The sequence below is a fragment of the Nerophis lumbriciformis genome, linkage group LG22, assembly GCF_033978685.3.
Source record: "Nerophis lumbriciformis linkage group LG22, RoL_Nlum_v2.1, whole genome shotgun sequence".
Classification (NCBI taxonomy): Eukaryota; Metazoa; Chordata; class Actinopteri; order Syngnathiformes; family Syngnathidae; genus Nerophis; species Nerophis lumbriciformis.
The window spans coordinates 477,501-498,307 of record NC_084569.2 but is presented as its reverse complement, the minus strand read 5'-3'; the positions used below and the strand labels follow the sequence as shown (position 1 = coordinate 498,307).

Below are 20,807 nucleotides of genomic sequence, written 5' to 3'. Positions count from 1 at the left end.
CATCTAATTAGTTACTATGGTCATCTACAGGTAAAAGCCAGTAAATTAGAATATTTTGAAAAACTTGATTTATTTCAGTAATTGCATTCAAAAGGTGTAACTTGTACATTATATTTATTCATTGCACACAGACTGATGCATTCAAATGTTTATTTCATTTAATTTTGATGATTTGAAGTGGCAACAAATGAAAATCCAAAATTCCGTGTGTCACAAAATTAGAATATTACTTAAGGCTAATACAAAAAAGGGATTTTTAGAAATGTTGGCCAACTGAAAAGTATGAAAATGAAAAATATGAGCATGTACAATACTCAATACTTGGTTGGAGCTCCTTTTGCCTCAATTACTGCGTTAATGCGGCGTGGCATGGAGTCGATGAGTTTCTGGCACTGCTCAGGTGTTATGAGAGCCCAGGTTGCTCTGATAGTGGCCTTCAACTCTTCTGCGTTTTTGGGTCTGGCATTCTGCATCTTCCTTTTCACAATACCCCACAGATTTTCTATGGGGCTAAGGTCAGGGGAGTTGGCGGGCCAATTTAGAACAGAAATACCATGGTCCGTAAACCAGGCACGGGTAGATTTTGCGCTGTGTGCAGGCGCCAAGTCCTGTTGGAACTTGAAATCTCCATCTCCATAGAGCAGGTCAGCAGCAGGAAGCATGAAGTGCTCTAAAACTTGCTGGTAGACGGCTGCGTTGACCCTGGATCTCAGGAAACAGAGTGGACCGACACCAGCAGATGACATGGCACCCCAAACCATCACCCAACCATGCAAATTTTGCATTTCCTTTGGAAATCGAGGTCCCAGAGTCTGGAGGAAGACAGGAGAGGCACAGGATCCACGTTGCCTGAAGTCTAGTGTAAAGTTTCCACCATCAGTGATGGTTTGGGGTGCCATGTCATCTGCTGGTGTCGGTCCACTCTGTTTCCTGAGATCCAGGGTCAACGCAGCAGTCTACCAGCAATTTTAGAGCACTTCATGCTTCCTGCTGCTGACCTGCTCTATGGAGATGGAGATTTCAAGTTCCAACAGGACTTGGCGCCTGCACACAGCGCAAAATCTACCCGTGCCTGGTTTACGGACCATGGTATTTCTGTTCTAAATTGGCCCGCCAACTCCCCTGACCTTAGCCCCATAGAAAATCTGTGGGGTATTGTGAAAAGGAAGATGCAGAATGCCAGACCCAAAAACGCAGAAGAGTTGAAGGCCACTATCAGAGCAACCTGGGCTCTCATAACACCTGAGCAGTGCCAGAAACTCATCGACTCCATGCCACGCCGCATTAACGCAGTAATTGAGGCAAAAGGAGCTCCAACCAAGTATTGAGTATTGTACATGCTCATATTTTTCATTTTCATACTTTTCAGTTGGCCAACATTTCTAAAAATCCCTTTTTTGTATTAGCCTTAAGTAATATTCTAATTTTGTGACACACGGAATTTTGGATTTTCATTTGTTGCCACTTCAAATCATCAAAATTAAATGAAATAAACATTTGAATGCATCAGTCTGTGTGCAATGAATAAATATAATGTACAAGTTACACCTTTTGAATGCAATTACTGAAATAAATCAAGTTTTTCAAAATATTCTAATTTACTGGCTTTTACCTGTAATTAGTTACTATGGTCATCTAATTACTTACTATGGTCATCTAATTAGTTACTATGGTCATCTAATTAGTTACTATGGTCATGTATTTAGTTACTATAGTCATCTAATTAGTTACTATGGTCATCTAATTCATTACTATGGTCATCTAATTAGTTACTATAGTAATCTAATTAGTTACTATGGTCATCTAACTAGTTACTATGGTCATCTATTTAGTTACTAAGGTAATATAATTAGTTACCAGAGGTGGGTAGAGTAGCCAGAAATTGTACTCAAGTAAAAGTACTGTTACTTTAGAGTTGTATTACTCAAGTAAAAGTAAGGAGTAGTCACCCAAATTTTTACTTGAGTAAAAGTAAAAAGTATGTTGTGAAAAAACTACTCAAGTACTGAGTAACTGATGAGTAACCTGTTCGTTTAATGATGACGGCAACAAATAATGCACAAAAACATAAAAATAGCAATGAGCAAATTCAGAGCCAGGAATATCTCTTAAGCAACTAAAACAATAATATATATTAAATAATAATACATTAGCATAAAAAAACTAAGGCAAATTGAGCCACAATAACTTAACAGCACCATAGGCTCAGTAGGCAGAGATTACAAAGGAAAATAACAAGTTAGTTAAACCATAAACTGATAGGTGTGGGCTGCACCTGGGAACACACTGTGCACTTCTGATTGGTGTTTGTATGCGTGCGTGTGTGTGTGTGTGTGTGTGTGTGTGTGTTCGACTTTGCGTGTGTTTCTCTGTCTGTCTCTATGAGGCTGAAGTGTGTTAATAAATGTCCCCACACGATGTACATTTGACAGTGATTCATAGCAGGGAAGCTAACATCAGCCAAAATATCTACTAACGTTACTTACCGCAATGTGCTTCCTCAAATTTGACGTTGAGTTACAGTAAGCTGAAATTTCCACTTGTTAAGGGAGACACATATGACAACGCACTACATAACTGTTTTTTTGGTTGTCTGAAGCGTGAACATCGATTTTATGTGAGGCCAGGGGTGTTTGGGTTTGTTGTTGTCTCTGCATTGTTGTTGTTTGCTGCTGAAACTTTATGTCATGTGACCGCCTGACTCTGTTTGATTGGTGAAACGGAGTCAAACGTCACCAGTGACTGTATTTGATTGGTGAAATGCAGGCATGTGATAGATCCTACTATGAAGGTCTTGTCTGACAAACCAAAACAAACAAACAAAGCGTGCATTAACAGATGGATAAAAATCAGTAGCGAGCTGAATGTAGATAAATGGAGCGGAGTAAAAGTAGCGTTTCTTCTCTATAAATATACTCAAGTCAAAGTAAAAGTATGTTGCATTAAAACTACTTTTAGAAGTACAATTTATCCCAAAAGTTACTCAAGTAGATGTAACGGAGTAAATGTAGCGCGTTACTACCCACCTCTGGTAGTTAGTATGGTCATCAAATTAGTTACTATGGTCATCTAATTTGTTACTATGGTTTTTTTTTGATTGATTGAGACTTTTATTAGTAGATTGCACAGTACAGTACATATTCCGTACAATTGACCACTAAATGGTAACACTCCAATAAGTTTTCAACTTGTTTAAGTCGTGGTCCACGTTAATCAATTCAGGGTCATCCAATTATTTACTATGGTAATGCAATTAGTTACTATGGTCATCTAATTAGTTGTTATGGTCATCTAATTAGTTACTATGGTCATCTAATTAGTTACTATGGTCATCTAAGTCAGACGAGGCACCAAGCAGTGTTTCCACAGAGTGTTTCCAGAGTGTGAAATGTGGGTGTCAGGGACAGACGTGGAAGGAGATTTTTACAACAAAGTTCTAAATCTTAGTGATATATCACATATATCAGATTGTAGGTGAGGTTTTTTTACCCTTCACGTTCATATTTCATTAAGGGCGCCGCCCTCAACTGGTTCCGGTCATACCTAACCGACAGGAGTTTTTGTGTAAAAGTAGACCGTTTTATGTCGTCCACAGCTCCTTTACCACATTGGGGTCCCCCAGGGCTCAATCCTTGCCCCAATTTTATTTGCGCTTTACCTTCTCCCCCTTGGTTCTATTTTTAGGAAGTACATTATTGCATTTCATTTTTATGCCGATGATTGCCAGATTTATTTTCCCATGGCACAAAATAACACGGTTCAACGTCTTATTGACTGCCTGCATGACATCAAAGTCTGGCTTTCAGCTAACTTCCTGAGCCTAAATGAAGATAAAACAGAAGTTATGTTGTTCGGTCCAAGTCGCTCTCCCTCCCCCAACGTTGACCTCGGCACTCTGACCCCGTATCTCAGCGACTCTGTCACAAACCTGGGGGTAAAGTTTGACTCAGATTTTAAATTCGAAAAACAAATCAGCAGCGTCGTTCAAAAAAGCTTTTATCAATTACGCCAAATAGCGAAAGTGAAACCGCTTCTATCAAGACATGATCTTGAGAAATTAATCCACGCTTTTATCTCGACTCGTCTTGATTATTGTAATGCCCTGTATGTTGGCATTAGCCAGGCCTCCCTCGCCCGCCTGCAGCTCGTGCAGAACTCTGCTGCTCGTCTGCTAACACAGACCCGCAGACGTGAGCACATCACCCCTATTTTAGCGTCCCTTCACTGGCTCCCTGTGCGTTACCGAATACATTTTAAACTCCTTTTATTTGTTTTTAAATGTCTAAACAACCTCGCGCCAACCTATCTCTCCGACCTCCTTCAGCCTTACTGCCCCACCCGATCCTTAAGATCAGCCGATCAGCTGCTGTTGACGGTCCCTGACACAAGGCTGAAGCTTAGAGGTGACAGAGCTTTCGCCGTTGCTGCTCCCAAGCTCTGGAACGACCTACCCCTGAGTGTTAGACAAGCCTCCTCTCTTCCTGTTTTTAAATCTCTCTTAAAAACATACTTTTATTCCATGGCTTTTAACACTGAGTGATATCCATCCTGCAATGGCGCCCCATAATACACCTGCTGTGATCCTGTTTTTATGTTTTTATGTTTTTATTAATTCTATTTTAATTATTTATTTTCTATCGTGTTCTGTTTGTGTTGTGTTGTGTTTGCTCGGTACTCGTTTTATCTTTTAACCTGCTCATTGTACAGCACTTTGGCTACCCCTGTGGTAAATTTTAAATGTGCTCTATAAATAAAGTTGATTTGATTTGATATTTGGCTGTTTGTTGTGTTTGGCTTGATTGTAAAATATGTGGGTGGAGAGGGTGTGTGACGTTCATATGTTGTCAATATTCAGTGTTTTATCCTTCATAGTTAATATTGTAACATTCTTTATTTTCATGTACATTCTGGGTGTTTCATTCAGTGAAAAAATTTAAAATTCCGATCATTTTTTTAAGGGGGTCTGTCATAACGTTTTTAGCATTCAATCAGACATTATTGTGAGGTTTTGTATTAGTGTTCCTAAAAATAGATATATCGGCCCCCAGACACATTTTCTTCTCTAAATTTGCCCCCTGAGTCAAAATAATTGCCCAGGCCTGAGCTAAATGGTAAAAAAACAAAGCTGTTGAAGATTTTAAAGTAGCCGGATGAGGATTTTGCAATCTGCTTTGGTGACACAGTTCAGCTACCTAGCTTGAATCCAAATAAGGATTATTCATGGAAATGTGTCAGCGCTGCCGTCGTGACTTACAGGACTCTTTTGGGGGAGGGGAGATTTTCCTCTCCAGTTCCAGCAGCAGGGTGGGCAGCATGCTGTCCAGTAAGGCCAGACCATCCCATGAGCAGCGCAAGCCTCTACAGGGGAGAAGAAATGACACATAAGAAGAGCAGATTCAGGCACTGGTGTGAGAGAACATTGGCTTGGTGAGTTATTCACTTGTCGTCGAGGATCAGAGAGCATCCGTGGAAGAAATCTTGGACGTCAGCGGATGAGCCGAAGATGTCACCAAGGGCCAGCTGTGGACTGAACAGCTGCCAGTTCTTCTCCCCCGCCCCCAAAACAGCCAATTAGAAGTGTTGGTATATCCTCCACATGGAGTATTATTGCAGTACATACAGGTAAAAGCCAGTAAATTAGAATATTTTGAAAAACTTGATTTATTTCAGTAATTGCATTCAAAAGGTGTAACTTGTACATTATATTTATTCATTGCACACAGACTGATGCATTCAAATGTTTATTTCATTTAATTTTGATGATTTGAAGTGGCAACAAATGAAAATCCAAAATTCCGTGTGTCACAAAATTAGAATATTACTTAAGGCTAATACAAAAAAGGGATTTTTAGAAATGTTGGCCAACTGAAAAGTATGAAAATGAAAAATATGAGCATGTACAATACTCAATACTTGGTTGGAGCTCCTTTTGCCTCAATTACTGCGTTAATGCGGCGTGGCATGGAGTCGATGAGTTTCTGGCACTGCTCAGGTGTTATGAGAGCCCAGGTTGCTCTGATAGTGGCCTTCAACTCTTCTGCGTTTTTGGGTCTGGCATTCTGCATCTTCCTTTTCACAATACCCCACAGATTTTCTATGGGGCTAAGGTCAGGGGAGTTGGCGGGCCAATTTAGAACAGAAATACCATGGTCCGTAAACCAGGCACGGGTAGATTTTGCGCTGTGTGCAGGCGCCAAGTCCTGTTGGAACTTGAAATCTCCATCTCCATAGAGCAGGTCAGCAGCAGGAAGCATGAAGTGCTCTAAAACTTGCTGGTAGACGGCTGCGTTGACCCTGGATCTCAGGAAACAGAGTGGACCGACACCAGCAGATGACATGGCACCCCAAACCATCACCCAACCATGCAAATTTTGCATTTCCTTTGGAAATCGAGGTCCCAGAGTCTGGAGGAAGACAGGAGAGGCACAGGATCCACGTTGCCTGAAGTCTAGTGTAAAGTTTCCACCATCAGTGATGGTTTGGGGTGCCATGTCATCTGCTGGTGTCGGTCCACTCTGTTTCCTGAGATCCAGGGTCAACGCAGCCGTCTACCAGCAAGTTTTAGAGCACTTCATGCTTCCTGCTGCTGACCTGCTCTATGGAGATGGAGATTTCAAGTTCCAACAGGACTTGGCGCCTGCACACAGCGCAAAATCTACCCGTGCCTGGTTTACGGACCATGGTATTTCTGTTCTAAATTGGCCCGCCAACTCCCCTGACCTTAGCCCCATAGAAAATCTGTGGGGTATTGTGAAAAGGAAGATGCAGAATGCCAGACCCAAAAACGCAGAAGAGTTGAAGGCCACTATCAGAGCAACCTGGGCTCTCATAACACCTGAGCAGTGCCAGAAACTCATCGACTCCATGCCACGCCGCATTAACGCAGTAATTGAGGCAAAAGGAGCTCCAACCAAGTATTGAGTATTGTACATGCTCATATTTTTCATTTTCATACTTTTCAGTTGGCCAACATTTCTAAAAATCCCTTTTTTGTATTAGCCTTAAGTAATATTCTAATTTTGTGACACAGGGAATTTTGGATTTTCCTTTGTTGCCACTTCAAATCATCAAAATTAAATGAAATAAACATTTGAATGCATCAGTCTGTGTGCAATGAATAAATATAATGTACAAGTTACACCTTTTGAATGCAATTACTGAAATAAATCAAGTTTTTCAAAATATTCTAATTTACTGGCTTTTACCTGTAGATCATTACACCTACAGGAAGTGAACTTCATCTATATTAAAATCACAGAGGCACGGAGCACTGCAAAAAGTGAAATCTAAGTAAGATGAAATATGTCAAATAAGGGTGAAATTTGCTTATTTTCTGTCTGATAAGATAATTCTTCTCATTTAGCAGATTTGATGTTAGAGTGTTTTACTTGTTTTAAGGGTTTTGGTCCTAAATGATCTCAGTAAGGCCCTGCGATGGCCACTTCTCAACCTTTTATGTTGCCTAATTTCACTTCCTTTTTGCCCCAAGAAGAGTCTGCCTCACACTTAGGGGGAGATATAATGGTGATTAAAGTAAAAAAAAAAAAAATATATATATATATATAATACTCCCTCTATGTATTACTATGCGCACATATTCTTCTGCTGCTTGCACAAAACTAGGTCCCCTTTTTCGTACACCATTAATAATTTAGGAAAGTGCATTCTGAACCAAGTAACGTCACACAGAACGTCGTGAAATGATATGGGAGCTTTAATGGATCATTTTTATGGCGTCGCTGAACACATTTGTCTTATAAATATAATAAAAGGCAAAACTCTTTGTAATAAAATTGAAAAAGCAGTAACTTGGATTCAAATGATCACTCGGTGAAGAAAACTGCAATGTACCTGTGGTGCAGGTTTAGGTTGGTTTTTTTACCACTCTTTTACGCTTTATTATACGATTCCGTGCCTCAAATTTTAACTTTTTAAGGTCAAAGCAATTGTTGCCTTAAAGGAGGGCTCATATTTTAGTGCACCAAGGCATGCATGCATGCATATATATATATATATATATATATATATATATATATATATATATATATATATATATATATATATATATATATACATATATATATACATATATATATATATATATATATATATATACATATATATATATATATATATATATATATATATATATATATATATATATATATACATATATATATATATACATATATATATATACATATATATATATATACATATATATATATACATATATATATATATACATATATATATACATATATATATACATACATATATATATATATACATACATATATATATATATATATATATATATATATATATATATATATATATATATATAAATATATATATATATATATATATATATATATATATATATATATATATATATATATATATATATATATATATATATATATATCAGGGCTGCAACAACTAATCGATTAAATCGATTAAAATCGATTATAAAAATAGTTGGCGATTTACTTAGTCATTGATTCGTTGGATCTACGCTATGCGCATGCGCAGAGGCAATTTTTTTAATTATTTTTTTCTTATAAACCTTTATTTATAAACTGCAACATGTACAAACAGCTGAGAAACAATAATCAAAATAAGTATGGTGCCAGTATGCTGGTTTTTTTTCAATAAAATACTGGAAAGGATAGAAATGTAGTGTGTCTCCTTTATCCAATTATTAATCAATTAATCGAAGTAATAATCGACAGATTAATCGATAATCAAATTAATCGTTAGTTGCAGCCCTAATATATATATATATATATATATATATATATATATATATATATATATATATATATATATATATATATATATCCATCCATTTTCTACCGCTTATTCCCTTTGGGGTCGCGGGGGGCGCTGGAGCCTATCTCAGCTACAATCGGGAGGAAGCCGGAGTACCCGGAGGGAACCCACGCAGTCACGGGGAGGACATGCAAACTCCACACAGAAAGATCCCGAGCCCGGGATTGAACCCAAGACTACTCAGGACCTTCGTATTGTGAGGCAGATGCACTAACCCCTCTCCCACCGTGAAGCCCTATATATATATCCATCCATCCATTTTCTACCGCTTATTCCCTTTGGGGTCGCGGGGGGCGCTGGAGCCTATCTCAGCTACAATCGGGCGGAAGGCGGGGTACACCCTGGACAAGTCGCCACCTCATCGCAGGGCCCTATATATATATATATATATATATATATATATATATATATATATATATATATATATATATATATATATATATATTTATATGTATATACATGTGTAAATATATATATATATATATATATATATATATATGTATATATATATATATATATATATAAATATTTATATGTATATACATGTGTAAATATATATATATATATATATATATATATATATATATATATATATATATATATATATATATATGTATGTAAATGTAAATTGTTTTTTTTTTTTCATTATTAATATAAACTAGTCAGCTTTTTGTAATTTCATGATGCCTTTATCTCTATTTTTACATTTTGATAGAGGGAGGTATTCTTTTTTTCATTTTTTTTTAAGTTATGTACATTTATATGTACATGTGGATGCTGTATCGGGACAGATACATTAGGAGTTAGAGCATAAATATGTCATATAGGAATGAACTATACTATACACAATAACATGCTGTGTCACAAGAATGTTTTTTGAAGTAATATCTTTGTGACAAGAACTAAACACAAGTAACTTAAAAAAAACCTTGTGTTTACTTTTTGATATTAAAATAAAACACAAAGCAGTTTGGCTAATGAAGATGAAATCTAATAAACAAGCTTTGTTCTTCTCTTGGTTCAGTACAACGGTTTGGCCAACAAAAATAAAGAGGAGTGACACCTCACAAATCGAATACACAATCTTCACCTCCTGCGTTTAGTTCGATGAGATGACAAAACATTTTCGCTAGTATTGATGTTATTTGAACACTAATACCGTTTTCAGTTAAATAAAGGTGGAGTGATCATCCCAGTAAACAAAGTAAAAACTTTATAAACAAGTTGTGACATCAAGTTGTGACATCACCTGCTGCAAATCATCAAATAGTTTTCTCCTTCGCTGTGTACTTTTAGTGTGGGGACAATATTGTCCACACCTGTCTCCATCTAAACACATCAGTGCGCTCTTAAACGCACGGCGGTAAGCGAGGAAGAATGACGTTAAACCAAGCGCTTGGCTCCGTTTACTCCGAGGGGAAATCTCCGGAGCAAAGTCCGTGTCCTTAGTCCGCCATGATTATCAAGCCAAACGACGCTAAATGCATTAATAAATGACGTTTTTTTAGGTCATAAAAAAATTAGACGGTATTACTAAGTTAAAATTAAAGTAGCAATGATTGTCACACACACACTAAATAAATAAATAAATGATAAATGGGTTGTACTTGTATAGCGCTTTTCTACCTTCAAGGTACTCAAAGCGCTTTGACACTACTTCCACATTTACCCATTCACACACACATTCACACACTGATGGAGGGAGCTGCCATGCAAGGCGCTAACCAGCAGCCATCAGGAGCAAGGGTGAAGTGTCTTGCTCAAGGACACAACGGACATGACGAGGTTGGTACTAGGTGGGGATTGAACCAGGGACCCTCGGGTCGCGCACGGCCACTCTTCCACTGCGCCATGTGTGCCAGGTGTGGTGACATTTGTCCTCTGCATTTGACCCATCCCCTTGTTCACCCCCTGGGAGGTGAGGGGAGCAGTGACCAGCAGTGGTGGACACGCTCGGGAATCATTTTGGTGACCCCACCCCTTGGCGACCAGTGCAATGGACGTCGAGTGGATCGAACATAATAGTGTGAGAGTCCAGTCCATAGTGGATCTAACATAATAGTGAGAGTCCAGTCCATAGTGGATCTAACATAATAGTGAGAGTCCAGTCCATAGTGGATCTAACATAATAGTGAGAGTCCAGTCCATAGTGGATCTAACATAATAGTGAGAGTCCAGTCCATAGTGGATCTAACATAATAGTGAGAGTCCAGTCCATAGTGGATCTAACATAATAGTGAGAGTCCAGTCCATAGTGGATCTAACATAATACTGAGAGTCCAGTCCATAGTGGATCTAACATAATAGTGAGAGTCCAGTCCATAGTGGATCTAACATAATAGTGAGAGTCCAGTCCATAGTGGATCTAACATAATAGTGTGAGAGTCCAGTCCATAGTGGATCTAACATAATAATGTGAGAGTCCAGTCCATAGTGGATCTAACATAATAATGTGAGAGTCCAGTCCATAGTGGATCTAACATAATAGTGTGAGAGTCCAGTCCATAGTGGATCTAACATAATAGTGAGAGTCCAGTCCATAGTGGATCTAACATAATAGTGAGAGTCCAGTCCATAGTGGATCTAACATAATAGTGTGAGAGTCCAGTCCATAGTGGATCTAACATAATAGTGAGAGTCCAGTCCATAGTGGATCTAACATAATAGTGAGAGTCCAGTCCATAGTGGATCTAACATAATAGTGAGAGTCCAGTCCATAGTGGATCTAACATAATAGTGAGAGTCCAGTCCATAGTGGATCTAACATAATAGTGAGAGTCCAGTCCATAGTGGATCTAACATAATAGTGTGAGAGTCCAGTCCATTGTGGATCTAACATAATAGTGAGAGTCCAGTCCATAGTGGATCTAACATAATAGTGTGAGAGTCCAGTCCATAGTGGATCTAACATAATAGTGAGAGTCCAGTCCATAGTGGATCTAACATAATAGTGGGAGTCCAGTCCATAGTGGATCTAACATAATATCGTGAGAGTCCAGTCCATAGTGGATCTAACATAATAGTGTGAGAGTCCAGTCCATAGTGGATCTAACATAATAGTGAAAGTCCAGTCCATAGTGGATCTAACATAATAGTGAGAGTCCAGTCCATAGTGGATCTAACATAATAGTGAGAGTCCAGTCCATAGTGGATCTAACATAACATTGTGAGAGTCCAGTCCATAGTGGATCTAACATAATAGTGAGAGTCCAGTCCATAGTGGATCTAACATAATAGTGAGAGTCCAGTCCATAGTGGATCTAACATAACATTGTGAGAGTCCAGTCCATAGTGGATCTAACATAATAGTGAGAGTCCAGTCCATAGTGGATCTAACATAACATTGTGAGAGTCCAGTCCATAGTGGATCTAACATAATAGTGAGAGTCCAGTCCATAGTGGATCTAACATAATAGTGAGAGTCCAGTCCATAGTGGATCTAACATAATAGTGAGAGTCCAGTCCATAGTGGATCTAACATAATAGTGTGAGTCCAGTCCATAGTGGATCTAACATAATAGTGAGAGTCCAGTCCATAGTGGATCTAACATAATATTGTGAAAGTCCAGTCCATAGTGGATCTAAAAAAAATAGTGTGAGAGTCCAGTCCATAGTGGATCTAACATAATAGTGAGTGTCAGTCATGTATACTACATGATGATTGTAATGTGTCACCTTGTGAGTGATGCCCTCTGTCGTTCTCAATCCCATCACCAAGGCCTCCTCCAGTCTGCCAATCAAGACAACAGGTAGAGAAACAGACCAGAGCCATACCAAGAACACGACACAGAGCTGATACCACAGAGACTTGCTCATGGACATCATGTTGGACAGGCAGAGCACACATTGTATTTGTCACTGACTGATGCATGGTGTTGATGTCCTCCACACCAACACTTCTCCGTGTACGTGCAAAGAGCTCACAGTTCAAGGCGTCCGAGAAGAATCCTCCTTCTTGTCCCGTGTCCCATCTGCCGGACCTCGCGGATCCATTGGTCAGGCTCCAAGGTCTGTGTGCGGGCCTCGCGCTGCACACCTCCCTCAGCGAGAGGGACAAAGCGGCCATGTGCTCCTGTGTCGTATGCATTGGTTAGTATTGCCTTACAAAACCAGGGCTTCAAATAGTTAACCGGCTACCTGGACCAACACCGATGTATTGTCCTGCCTTCCAGTAGTTCATGTTGTGTTGACTCACTGCATTCTGGAGAGAAATACACGCAACACAACAATAAGACAAATGAATGCTTATGATTATCTGAAAAACAACATCTACACATTAGGAATGATCATATTAAACAATAATGGATGTTTAAGTGAATTGGATAGCTGGATTACAGTACTCCACTGCAACCAGCAGAGGCACTGTTGATTCAACTGAACTAGCCTAAGCACAGGCGTCAAACTCAAGGCCCGTCACATCGTTTTATATGGCCTAGGAAAATATGCATCAATGAAGTACCTTATCTTTTCGTACTAAATGATTTCTTGTTCTTTCCATTTTGACAAAAATAATACATATGCACTGCATGAAATTGCATACCTTTTAAATGTAGGGGTGTAACGGTACACAAAAATTTGGTTTCGGTACGTACCTCGGTTTAGAGGTCACGGTTCGGTTCATTTTCGGTACAGTAAGAAAACAACAAAATATAAATTTTGGGGTTATTTATTTACCAAATTTGCAAAATCTTCCACCAAAAATATTTTTCTTAGTGTAATATTTGATGTGAAGTAATGGGAACCTTGGATAGGTCAATAATTCATAATAACATTGATTTTGATTCAATATTATGTTTTGAGCAATGACAGTTTGAAAAAAAAAAAACAGCTTTGTTTTATTAGTCAACATTGCAACTTTTTCTAAATTACATTAAACCTTTAAGCTTTTTTATTTCACTTTTGTTATGTTTTTGTTTATTTTAATAGTATTTTTAGAATGTGCCGTGGGCCTTTAAAACATGAGCTGTGGCCTGCAAATGGCCTCCGGGGCACACTTTTGACACCCCTGCTATAGATAATAAAAAATGAAATGTGATAAATCTATGGATAAAAAGCAGAGCCTGGCGACGCATGCACGTTAATCATAACTCTCTCTCTCTCTCTGTCTCTGCCCCTCCCTCACCAATGCTGCTGCGTGCACAATTTGTTTTGTTTTTAACCCCTTCTTAACCCTTAACGTACATTGAAAATACACACAACCCTAACTCAAAATGCCGGACATTTGAGGCATTTAAGAAACTCCGCCCTGGCAGCTCCGCAAAAGAGGACATGTCCGGTGAAAAGAGGACGTATGGTCAGTCTATATAGATTGACCATACGTCCTCTAACCCTAACCCTAACCCTAACCCTAACCCTAATCTTAACCCTAACCCTAACCCTAACCCTAAAAGAAATGTTAATTGTTAAAATTGTTTAAAAAAATTAAAATTGTTTTAAATTGTTTTAAAAAATAAAAAAAAATTTTTTAAAAGTCTAAACATTTTTTACAAATTAAAAAAAATAAGAAAAATGAAAAAATTTAAAAACATTTTTAAAAAATTAAAAAAATTTGAAAATAATTTTTTACCTTGAAAATCATGTTTTAACTTAAAACTTATTTTTTTAATTTTTTTAATTTTTTTTAATTTTTTTTTAATTTTTTTTAATTTTTTTAAAAAAATTTAATATTTTTTTTAATTTTTTAAAAATATTTGTAACTTTTTTAAAACTTTTTTTTAAACTTTTTTTTAACTTTTTAAAAAAAAAATTACCCTAACCCTAACCCTAACCCTAATCTTAACCCTAACCCTAACCCTAATCTGAACCCCAACCCTAACCCTAACCCTAAAAAAAAATGTTAATTGTTAAAATTGTTTAAAAAAATTAAAACAAATTTAAATTGTTTTAAATTGTTTTAAATTGTTTTAAATTGTTTTAAATTGTTTTTAAAAATTTTAAAAATTGTTTACAAATTAAAAAAAACAAAAAAAAAAAAACATTTAAAAACATTTTCCAAAAAAATTAAAAAAAAAAATGAAAATCATTTTTTACCTTGAAAAAAATGTTTACATTGAAAATTTTTTTTACCTTGAAAATCATTTATTTACCTTGAAAATCATTTTTAACCTTGAAAAAAAAAATTTACCTTGAAAATCATGTTTTAACTTAAAACATTTAAAAAAAAAAATTTAAGTTTTTTTTAATTTTTGTAAAAATTTTAATTTTATTTTTTTAATTTTAAATTTTTTTTTTAATTTTTTTTTAATTTATTTATTTTTTTTTAATTTTAAAAAAATATTTTTAACTTTTTTTTAAACTTTCTTTAACTTTAAAAAAAATGTTTAACCCTAACCCTAACCCTAACCCTAATCTTAACCCTAACCCTAACCCTAATCTTAACCCTAACCCTAACCCTAACCCTAACCCTAAAAGAAATGTTAATTGTTAAAATTGTTTAAAAAAATTAAAATTGTTTTAAATTGTTTTAAAAAATAATTTTTTTTTTTTAAAAAGTCTAAACATTTTTTACAAATTAAAAAAAATAAGAAAAATGAAAAAATGTAAAAACATTTTTAAAAAATTAAAAAAATTAGAAAATAATTTTTTACCTTGAAAATCATGTTTTAACTTAAAACTTTTTTTTTTAATTTTTTTAATTTTTTTTAATTTAAAAAAAAAATAATTTAATTTTTTTTAATTTTTAAAAAAAAATGTAATATTTTTTTAAATTTTTAAAAAATATTTGTAACTTTTTTTAAACTTTTTTTTAAACTTTTTTTTAACTTTTTAAAAAAAAAATTACCCTAACCTTAACCCTAACCCTAACCCTAATCTTAACCCTAACCCTAACCCTAATCTGAACCCCAACCCTAACCCTAACCCTAAAAAAAAATGTTAATTGTTAAAATTGTTTAAAAAAATTAAAAAAAATTTAAATTGTTTTAAATTGTTTTAAATTGTTTTAAAAAATTTAAAAAAATTTTTAAAATTGTTTACAAATTAAAAAAAACAAAAAAAAAAAAACATTTAAAAATATTTTCCAAAAAAATTAAAAAAAAAAATGAAAATCATTTTTTACCTTGAAAAAAAATCTTACCTTGAAATTTTTTTTTACCTTGAAAATCATTTATTTACCTTGAAAATCATTTTTAACCTTGAAAAAAAAATTTTACCTTGAAAATAATTTTTTACCTTGAAAATCATGTTTTAACTTAAAAATTAAGTTTTTTTTAATTTTTGTAAAAATCTTAATTTTTTTTTTTTTTTTTTTAAATTTTTTTTTTAATTTTGTATTTTTTTTTTAAATTTTTTAAAAATATTTTTAACTTTTTTTTAAACTTTCTTTAACTTTTAAAAAATTTTTTAACCCTAACCCTAATCTTAATCTTAACCCTAACCCTAATCTTAACCCTAACCCTAACCCTAACCCTAAAAAAAATGTTAATTGTTTAAAAAAATTAAAAAAATTAAAAATTGTTTTAAATTGTTTTAAAAAATTAAGAAAATTAAAAAAAAAATTTACAAATTAAAAAAAATAAAGAAATAATTTTTTTTTAAAACATTTTCAAAAAATTTTTAAAAAAATTGAAAATAATTTTTTACCTTGAAAAAAAATTTTACCTTGAAATTTCTTTTTTACCTTGAAAATCATTTATTTACCTTGAAAATCATTTTTAACCTTGAAAAAAAATGTTTGCCTTGAAAATCATTTTTTACCTTGAAAATCATGTTTTACCTTGAAAATCATGTTTTAACTTAAAACATTTTTTTTAATTTTTTTTATTTTTATTTTTTATTTTTTTAAATTTATTTTTATTTTTTTAAAGTTTTTTTTAAGTTTTTTTTAAATGTTTGTAAACATTTTAATTATTTTTTTTAATTTTAATTTAAAAAAAAAAAAAATTAAGTTTAAAAAAAAAAAAAAAAAATTTAAAATATTTTTAAATTTTTTAAAAATATTTTCAAATTTTTTAAATATTTTTAACTTTTTTTAAACTTTTTAAAAAAATGTTTTACCCTAACCCTAACCCTAACCCTAAATGTCCTCTTTTCACCGGACATGTCCTCTTTTGCGGAGCTGTCAGGGCGGAGTTTCTTAAATGCCTCAAATGTCCGGCATTTTGAGTATTGTTTACACAACGTGCAGTACGCTACTTAACATGTCCGTGTGGAAACTAGTTCGGTACACCTCCGCACCGAACCGAAACCCCCGTACCGAAAAGGTTCAATACAAATACACGTACCGTTACACCCCTATTTAAATGTTAATATTATGCAATATTGCAACCAATAATGTATAACCGTAGTTTCCACACATTTAAAATTAAAATGAATACTTCAACATCTGCTTGACTTATGGTTTCAAAGTAAGTTATTCATCAAATTTTACACTGTAAAAAGGACAATAGATATTACGTTAAAATTACGATGTTTTTTTTACAGCATATTCAATTGAAAACTGTAAATTAAAAAAACCTCTACCACTGTCTTTACTATAAAATGTTGCAGACTACGCCGTCTTTTTTTTTTTTACTGTAAATTCTACAGGTTGTTGTTACTGTAAATGGAAAAATTATACTAAATTTATTTTAAGGTAACAAACTGGCAGCTCAGTTGCCACAATGAAAAACTAACTTCTGTGAAGGCACCATTAATGCTGAAAGGTACATACAGGTTTTGGAGCAACATATGTTGCCATCCAAGCAACGTTATCATGGACGCCCCTGCTTATTTCACCAAGACAATGCCAAGCCACGTGTTACAACAGCGTGGCTTCGTAGTAAAAGAGTGTGAGTACTAGACTGGCCTGCCTGTAGTCCAGACCTGTCTCCCATTGAACATGTGTGGTGCAATATGAAGGCTAAAATATGAGAAGGGAGACTGTTGAACAACTTAAGCTGTACATCAAGCAAGAATGGGAAAGACTTCTACTTCAAAAATGTGTCTCCTCAGTTCTCAAAACCTTTACTGAGTGTTGTTAAAAGGAAAGGCCATGTAACACACTGGTAAAAATGCCCCTGTGACTACTTTTTTGCAATGTGTTCATGATTATTTGCAAAAAAAATTTAGTTTCTCAGTGTGAACATATATAATACAATATATATATATATATATATATATATATATATATATATATATATATATATAAAATAAAATACATAGAGCTATACCTCCCCCTTGTGGAACTGTGCCGTCACTACTCCTCCTGTAAACGTAACAGTGTTGCTGCCATTAAATTCTAAGTTAATGATTATTTGCAAAAATAACAAAGTTTTCCAGTGTGAACATTAAGTATTTTGTCTTTGCAGTCTGTTCAATTGAATATAAGTTGAAAAGGATTTGCAAATCGTTGTATTCTCTTTTTATTTACCATTTACACAACGTGACAACTTCACTGCTTTTGGGGTTTGTACTTAGGTGGTGGCAGTTTATCCGAAGGTGTGTGCTGGTGATCGTTAAAGAGGACATACATTTCAGACTCACATGTCTGGCAAAGTTTGACACCTCGTACTGCCGGAAGCCGTGCTCCTTCAGCATCCTTCTGGCGCTCTCATACATCTCCGCCATCTGGTGGTCGTTGGGCAACGCCAGTTCACCGCCTTGTAGCTGTTTAAAGAGTAAGGTCCCTCGCTCCGGGGTCAGCTGGTAGAGGGACACATGCTCGTCGCTCAGCATCAGCAGCTCTGACAACTCCGCCTCCCAGGATTGCAAGGTTTGGTTGGGGCGTCCGAATATGACGTCTACCGACACCCTCCCTGGGCACAGCCTGCGAGCCTCCTCGATGGTCTGCACAGCCTGACTAGGGCTGTGGTCTCGGCCCAAGAGTTTTAAGCTCTCTTGCTGCAAAGACTGAACGATTGAAAGTAGAATTAGACATCAAGGTCACAAGTGGGGATACAAATTGATTAGTGGATTGATTGTTGGTGTTGATAAAGCTACAGCGTGTTGTATATAGTAGTACTCGAAAGAAGGCAGTGGAGGCCAATTGAAGAACACCACCTGCAGTCTGAAAGAGTTTGGTGGCTAAAGAAGGGAGATTGAAAGTTAAGCGACAATGGCATTTAATCAGATGTTCAGAACATTCTCGGGAAAATATAGAAGAGTGGTGGAAAGTGAATACACAAAGGTTTGCTAGCTATGTTAAACTGTATTTACACTGTTTTATTTGGCTTCCATGTTTAAAGCAAATTGATTATAGCAAAAACCTTGTCACGGCGCGGGCTCGAACTCGCTTTTCCCCGGCAGCTGGGTCTACCAGCACCTACGCTGGCAGCGCGCCGAAACACGCCCCTGCTCGCGCTGGCCACGTCACGCCCACATGGCGGCAAGGCTGTGGGCGATCGGCAATCTACACACCTGGGATTGATGAGGGCGAGCTGTATAAGGACCAGTGGACCCAAGGATCCTGGCGGGAACTTAGTTTTCTATGATGTACCGGGTTGGGGAGGAGACCCTGCCCCAAGTGGAGGAGTTTAAGTACCTTGGAGTCTTGTTCACGAGTGAGGGAAGAGTGGATGGTGAGGTCGACAGGTGGATCGGTGCGGCGTCGTCAGTAATGCGGACGCTGTATCGCTCCGTTGTGGTAAAGAAGGAACTGAGCCGGAAGGCAAAGCTCTCAATTTACCGGTCGATCTACGTCCCCATCCTCACCTATGGTCATGAGCTTTGGGTTATGACTGAAAGGACAAGATCACGGGTACAAGCGGCCGAAATTAGTTTCCTCCGCCGGGTGGTGGGTCTCTCCTTTAGAGATAGGGTGAGAAGCTCTGTCATCCGGGGGGAGCTCAAAGTAAAGCCGCTGCTCCTCCACATGGAGAGGAGCCAGATGAGGTGGTTCGAGCATCTGGTCAGGATGCCACCCGAACGCCTCCCGAGGGAGGTGTTTCGGGCACGTCCGACCGGTAGGAGGCCACGGGGATGACCCAGGACACGTTGGGAAGACTATGTCTCCCGGCTGGCCTGGGAACGCCTCGAGATCCCCCGGGAGGAGCTGGACGAAGTGGCTGGGGTGAGGGAAGTCTGGGCTTCCCTGCTCCGTGTTTCTTCCCCGTGCTTGATTTGTCCTGTCTTCTCCCTTGTGCCTGCAGTGTTTTCCTTCCGTTGCCTTGGTTTTGGGCTGTGCGTCACGCTCCCTTGGACTTCCCCCCCTGGATCTCGACTGCCTTCCCGGATCTCGACCCCCTCGCTTGGACACGGACACTAACGCCCCTCTTTCTCGCCCCTGGATCTTTCGCCTGCTTACGGACATCCTTTTTGCCTCGCCCTCTTGGACTTCCAGTTTGGAACAACACCTCCCGGTAACACTCAACAAATAACTGCTTCACATAGTCTCACACCATACACACTCTTGAATTTAGTCACACTCCATTCTATAGTTTATTAATTATATTTTTCATTATTTTTTATATTATATTGTTGATATATATAACAAATACAGAGAGCAATATTGCCCCCTCGTGGAACTGTGTCGTCACAACTCCCTCCTCCAACCATAACAAACCTAAATATTTCAAATATGTAAAAACAAATCAAATTCTTTTAAATTATTATTTTTCTAACCTCTATTTAGCAAAGAAAGTCCCATTGAGATTAAGAATCTCTTTTTCAAGGGAGTCCTGTACATTCATACACCAGTGTAGATGCCACTGGGAGCAAAATGGGTGAAGCGCCTTGCCCAAGACACAACGGCCATGATTAGGATGGCGGAAGCTGGGATCGAACCTGCAACCCTCAAGTTGCTGGCACGGCCGCTCTTCCGCCTAAGCCCCTTATCCCATATTATCTGCTTTTTATCTTCCAAGTAGTTGACTAAGTTATTAATCATGAATGAAATACCATCATTAGGCTTCAGCTCACCCGTACAGAAAATGTATAGATGGCTGGATAACATTGACGTGTATGTACAACATGATACTTGCCTGCACCCCAATGGAGAAACGGTTAACCCCTGCTTGGCTAAAATCCTTCAACTTTGACCTCCCCTCAGGAGTTGG

At 36.7% G+C, this 20,807-nt stretch overlaps 1 protein-coding gene across 1 annotated transcript in view; it reads right to left on the bottom strand.

Moving 5' to 3' along the window:
- Positions 1-4,906: 4,906 nt before the first annotated feature.
- LOC140679749 (radical S-adenosyl methionine domain-containing protein 1, mitochondrial-like) overlaps positions 4,907-20,807 on the bottom strand; it is a 21,674-nt gene continuing 5,773 nt past the window's right edge. The window contains exons 3-9 of the mRNA XM_072915796.1: positions 20,733-20,807; positions 18,298-18,663; positions 12,973-13,036; positions 12,760-12,907; positions 12,511-12,565; positions 5,441-5,544; positions 4,907-5,358 (exon numbers count right to left, since the gene is read on the bottom strand). The exon at positions 20,733-20,807 is cut by the window's right edge and continues 130 nt beyond it. Coding sequence (XP_072771897.1) covers positions 5,232-5,358; positions 5,441-5,544; positions 12,511-12,565; positions 12,760-12,907; positions 12,973-13,036; positions 18,298-18,663; positions 20,733-20,807 — 939 coding nt within the window. The 3' untranslated portion in view covers positions 4,907-5,231. The remainder of the gene's footprint in view (positions 5,359-5,440; positions 5,545-12,510; positions 12,566-12,759; positions 12,908-12,972; positions 13,037-18,297; positions 18,664-20,732) is intronic.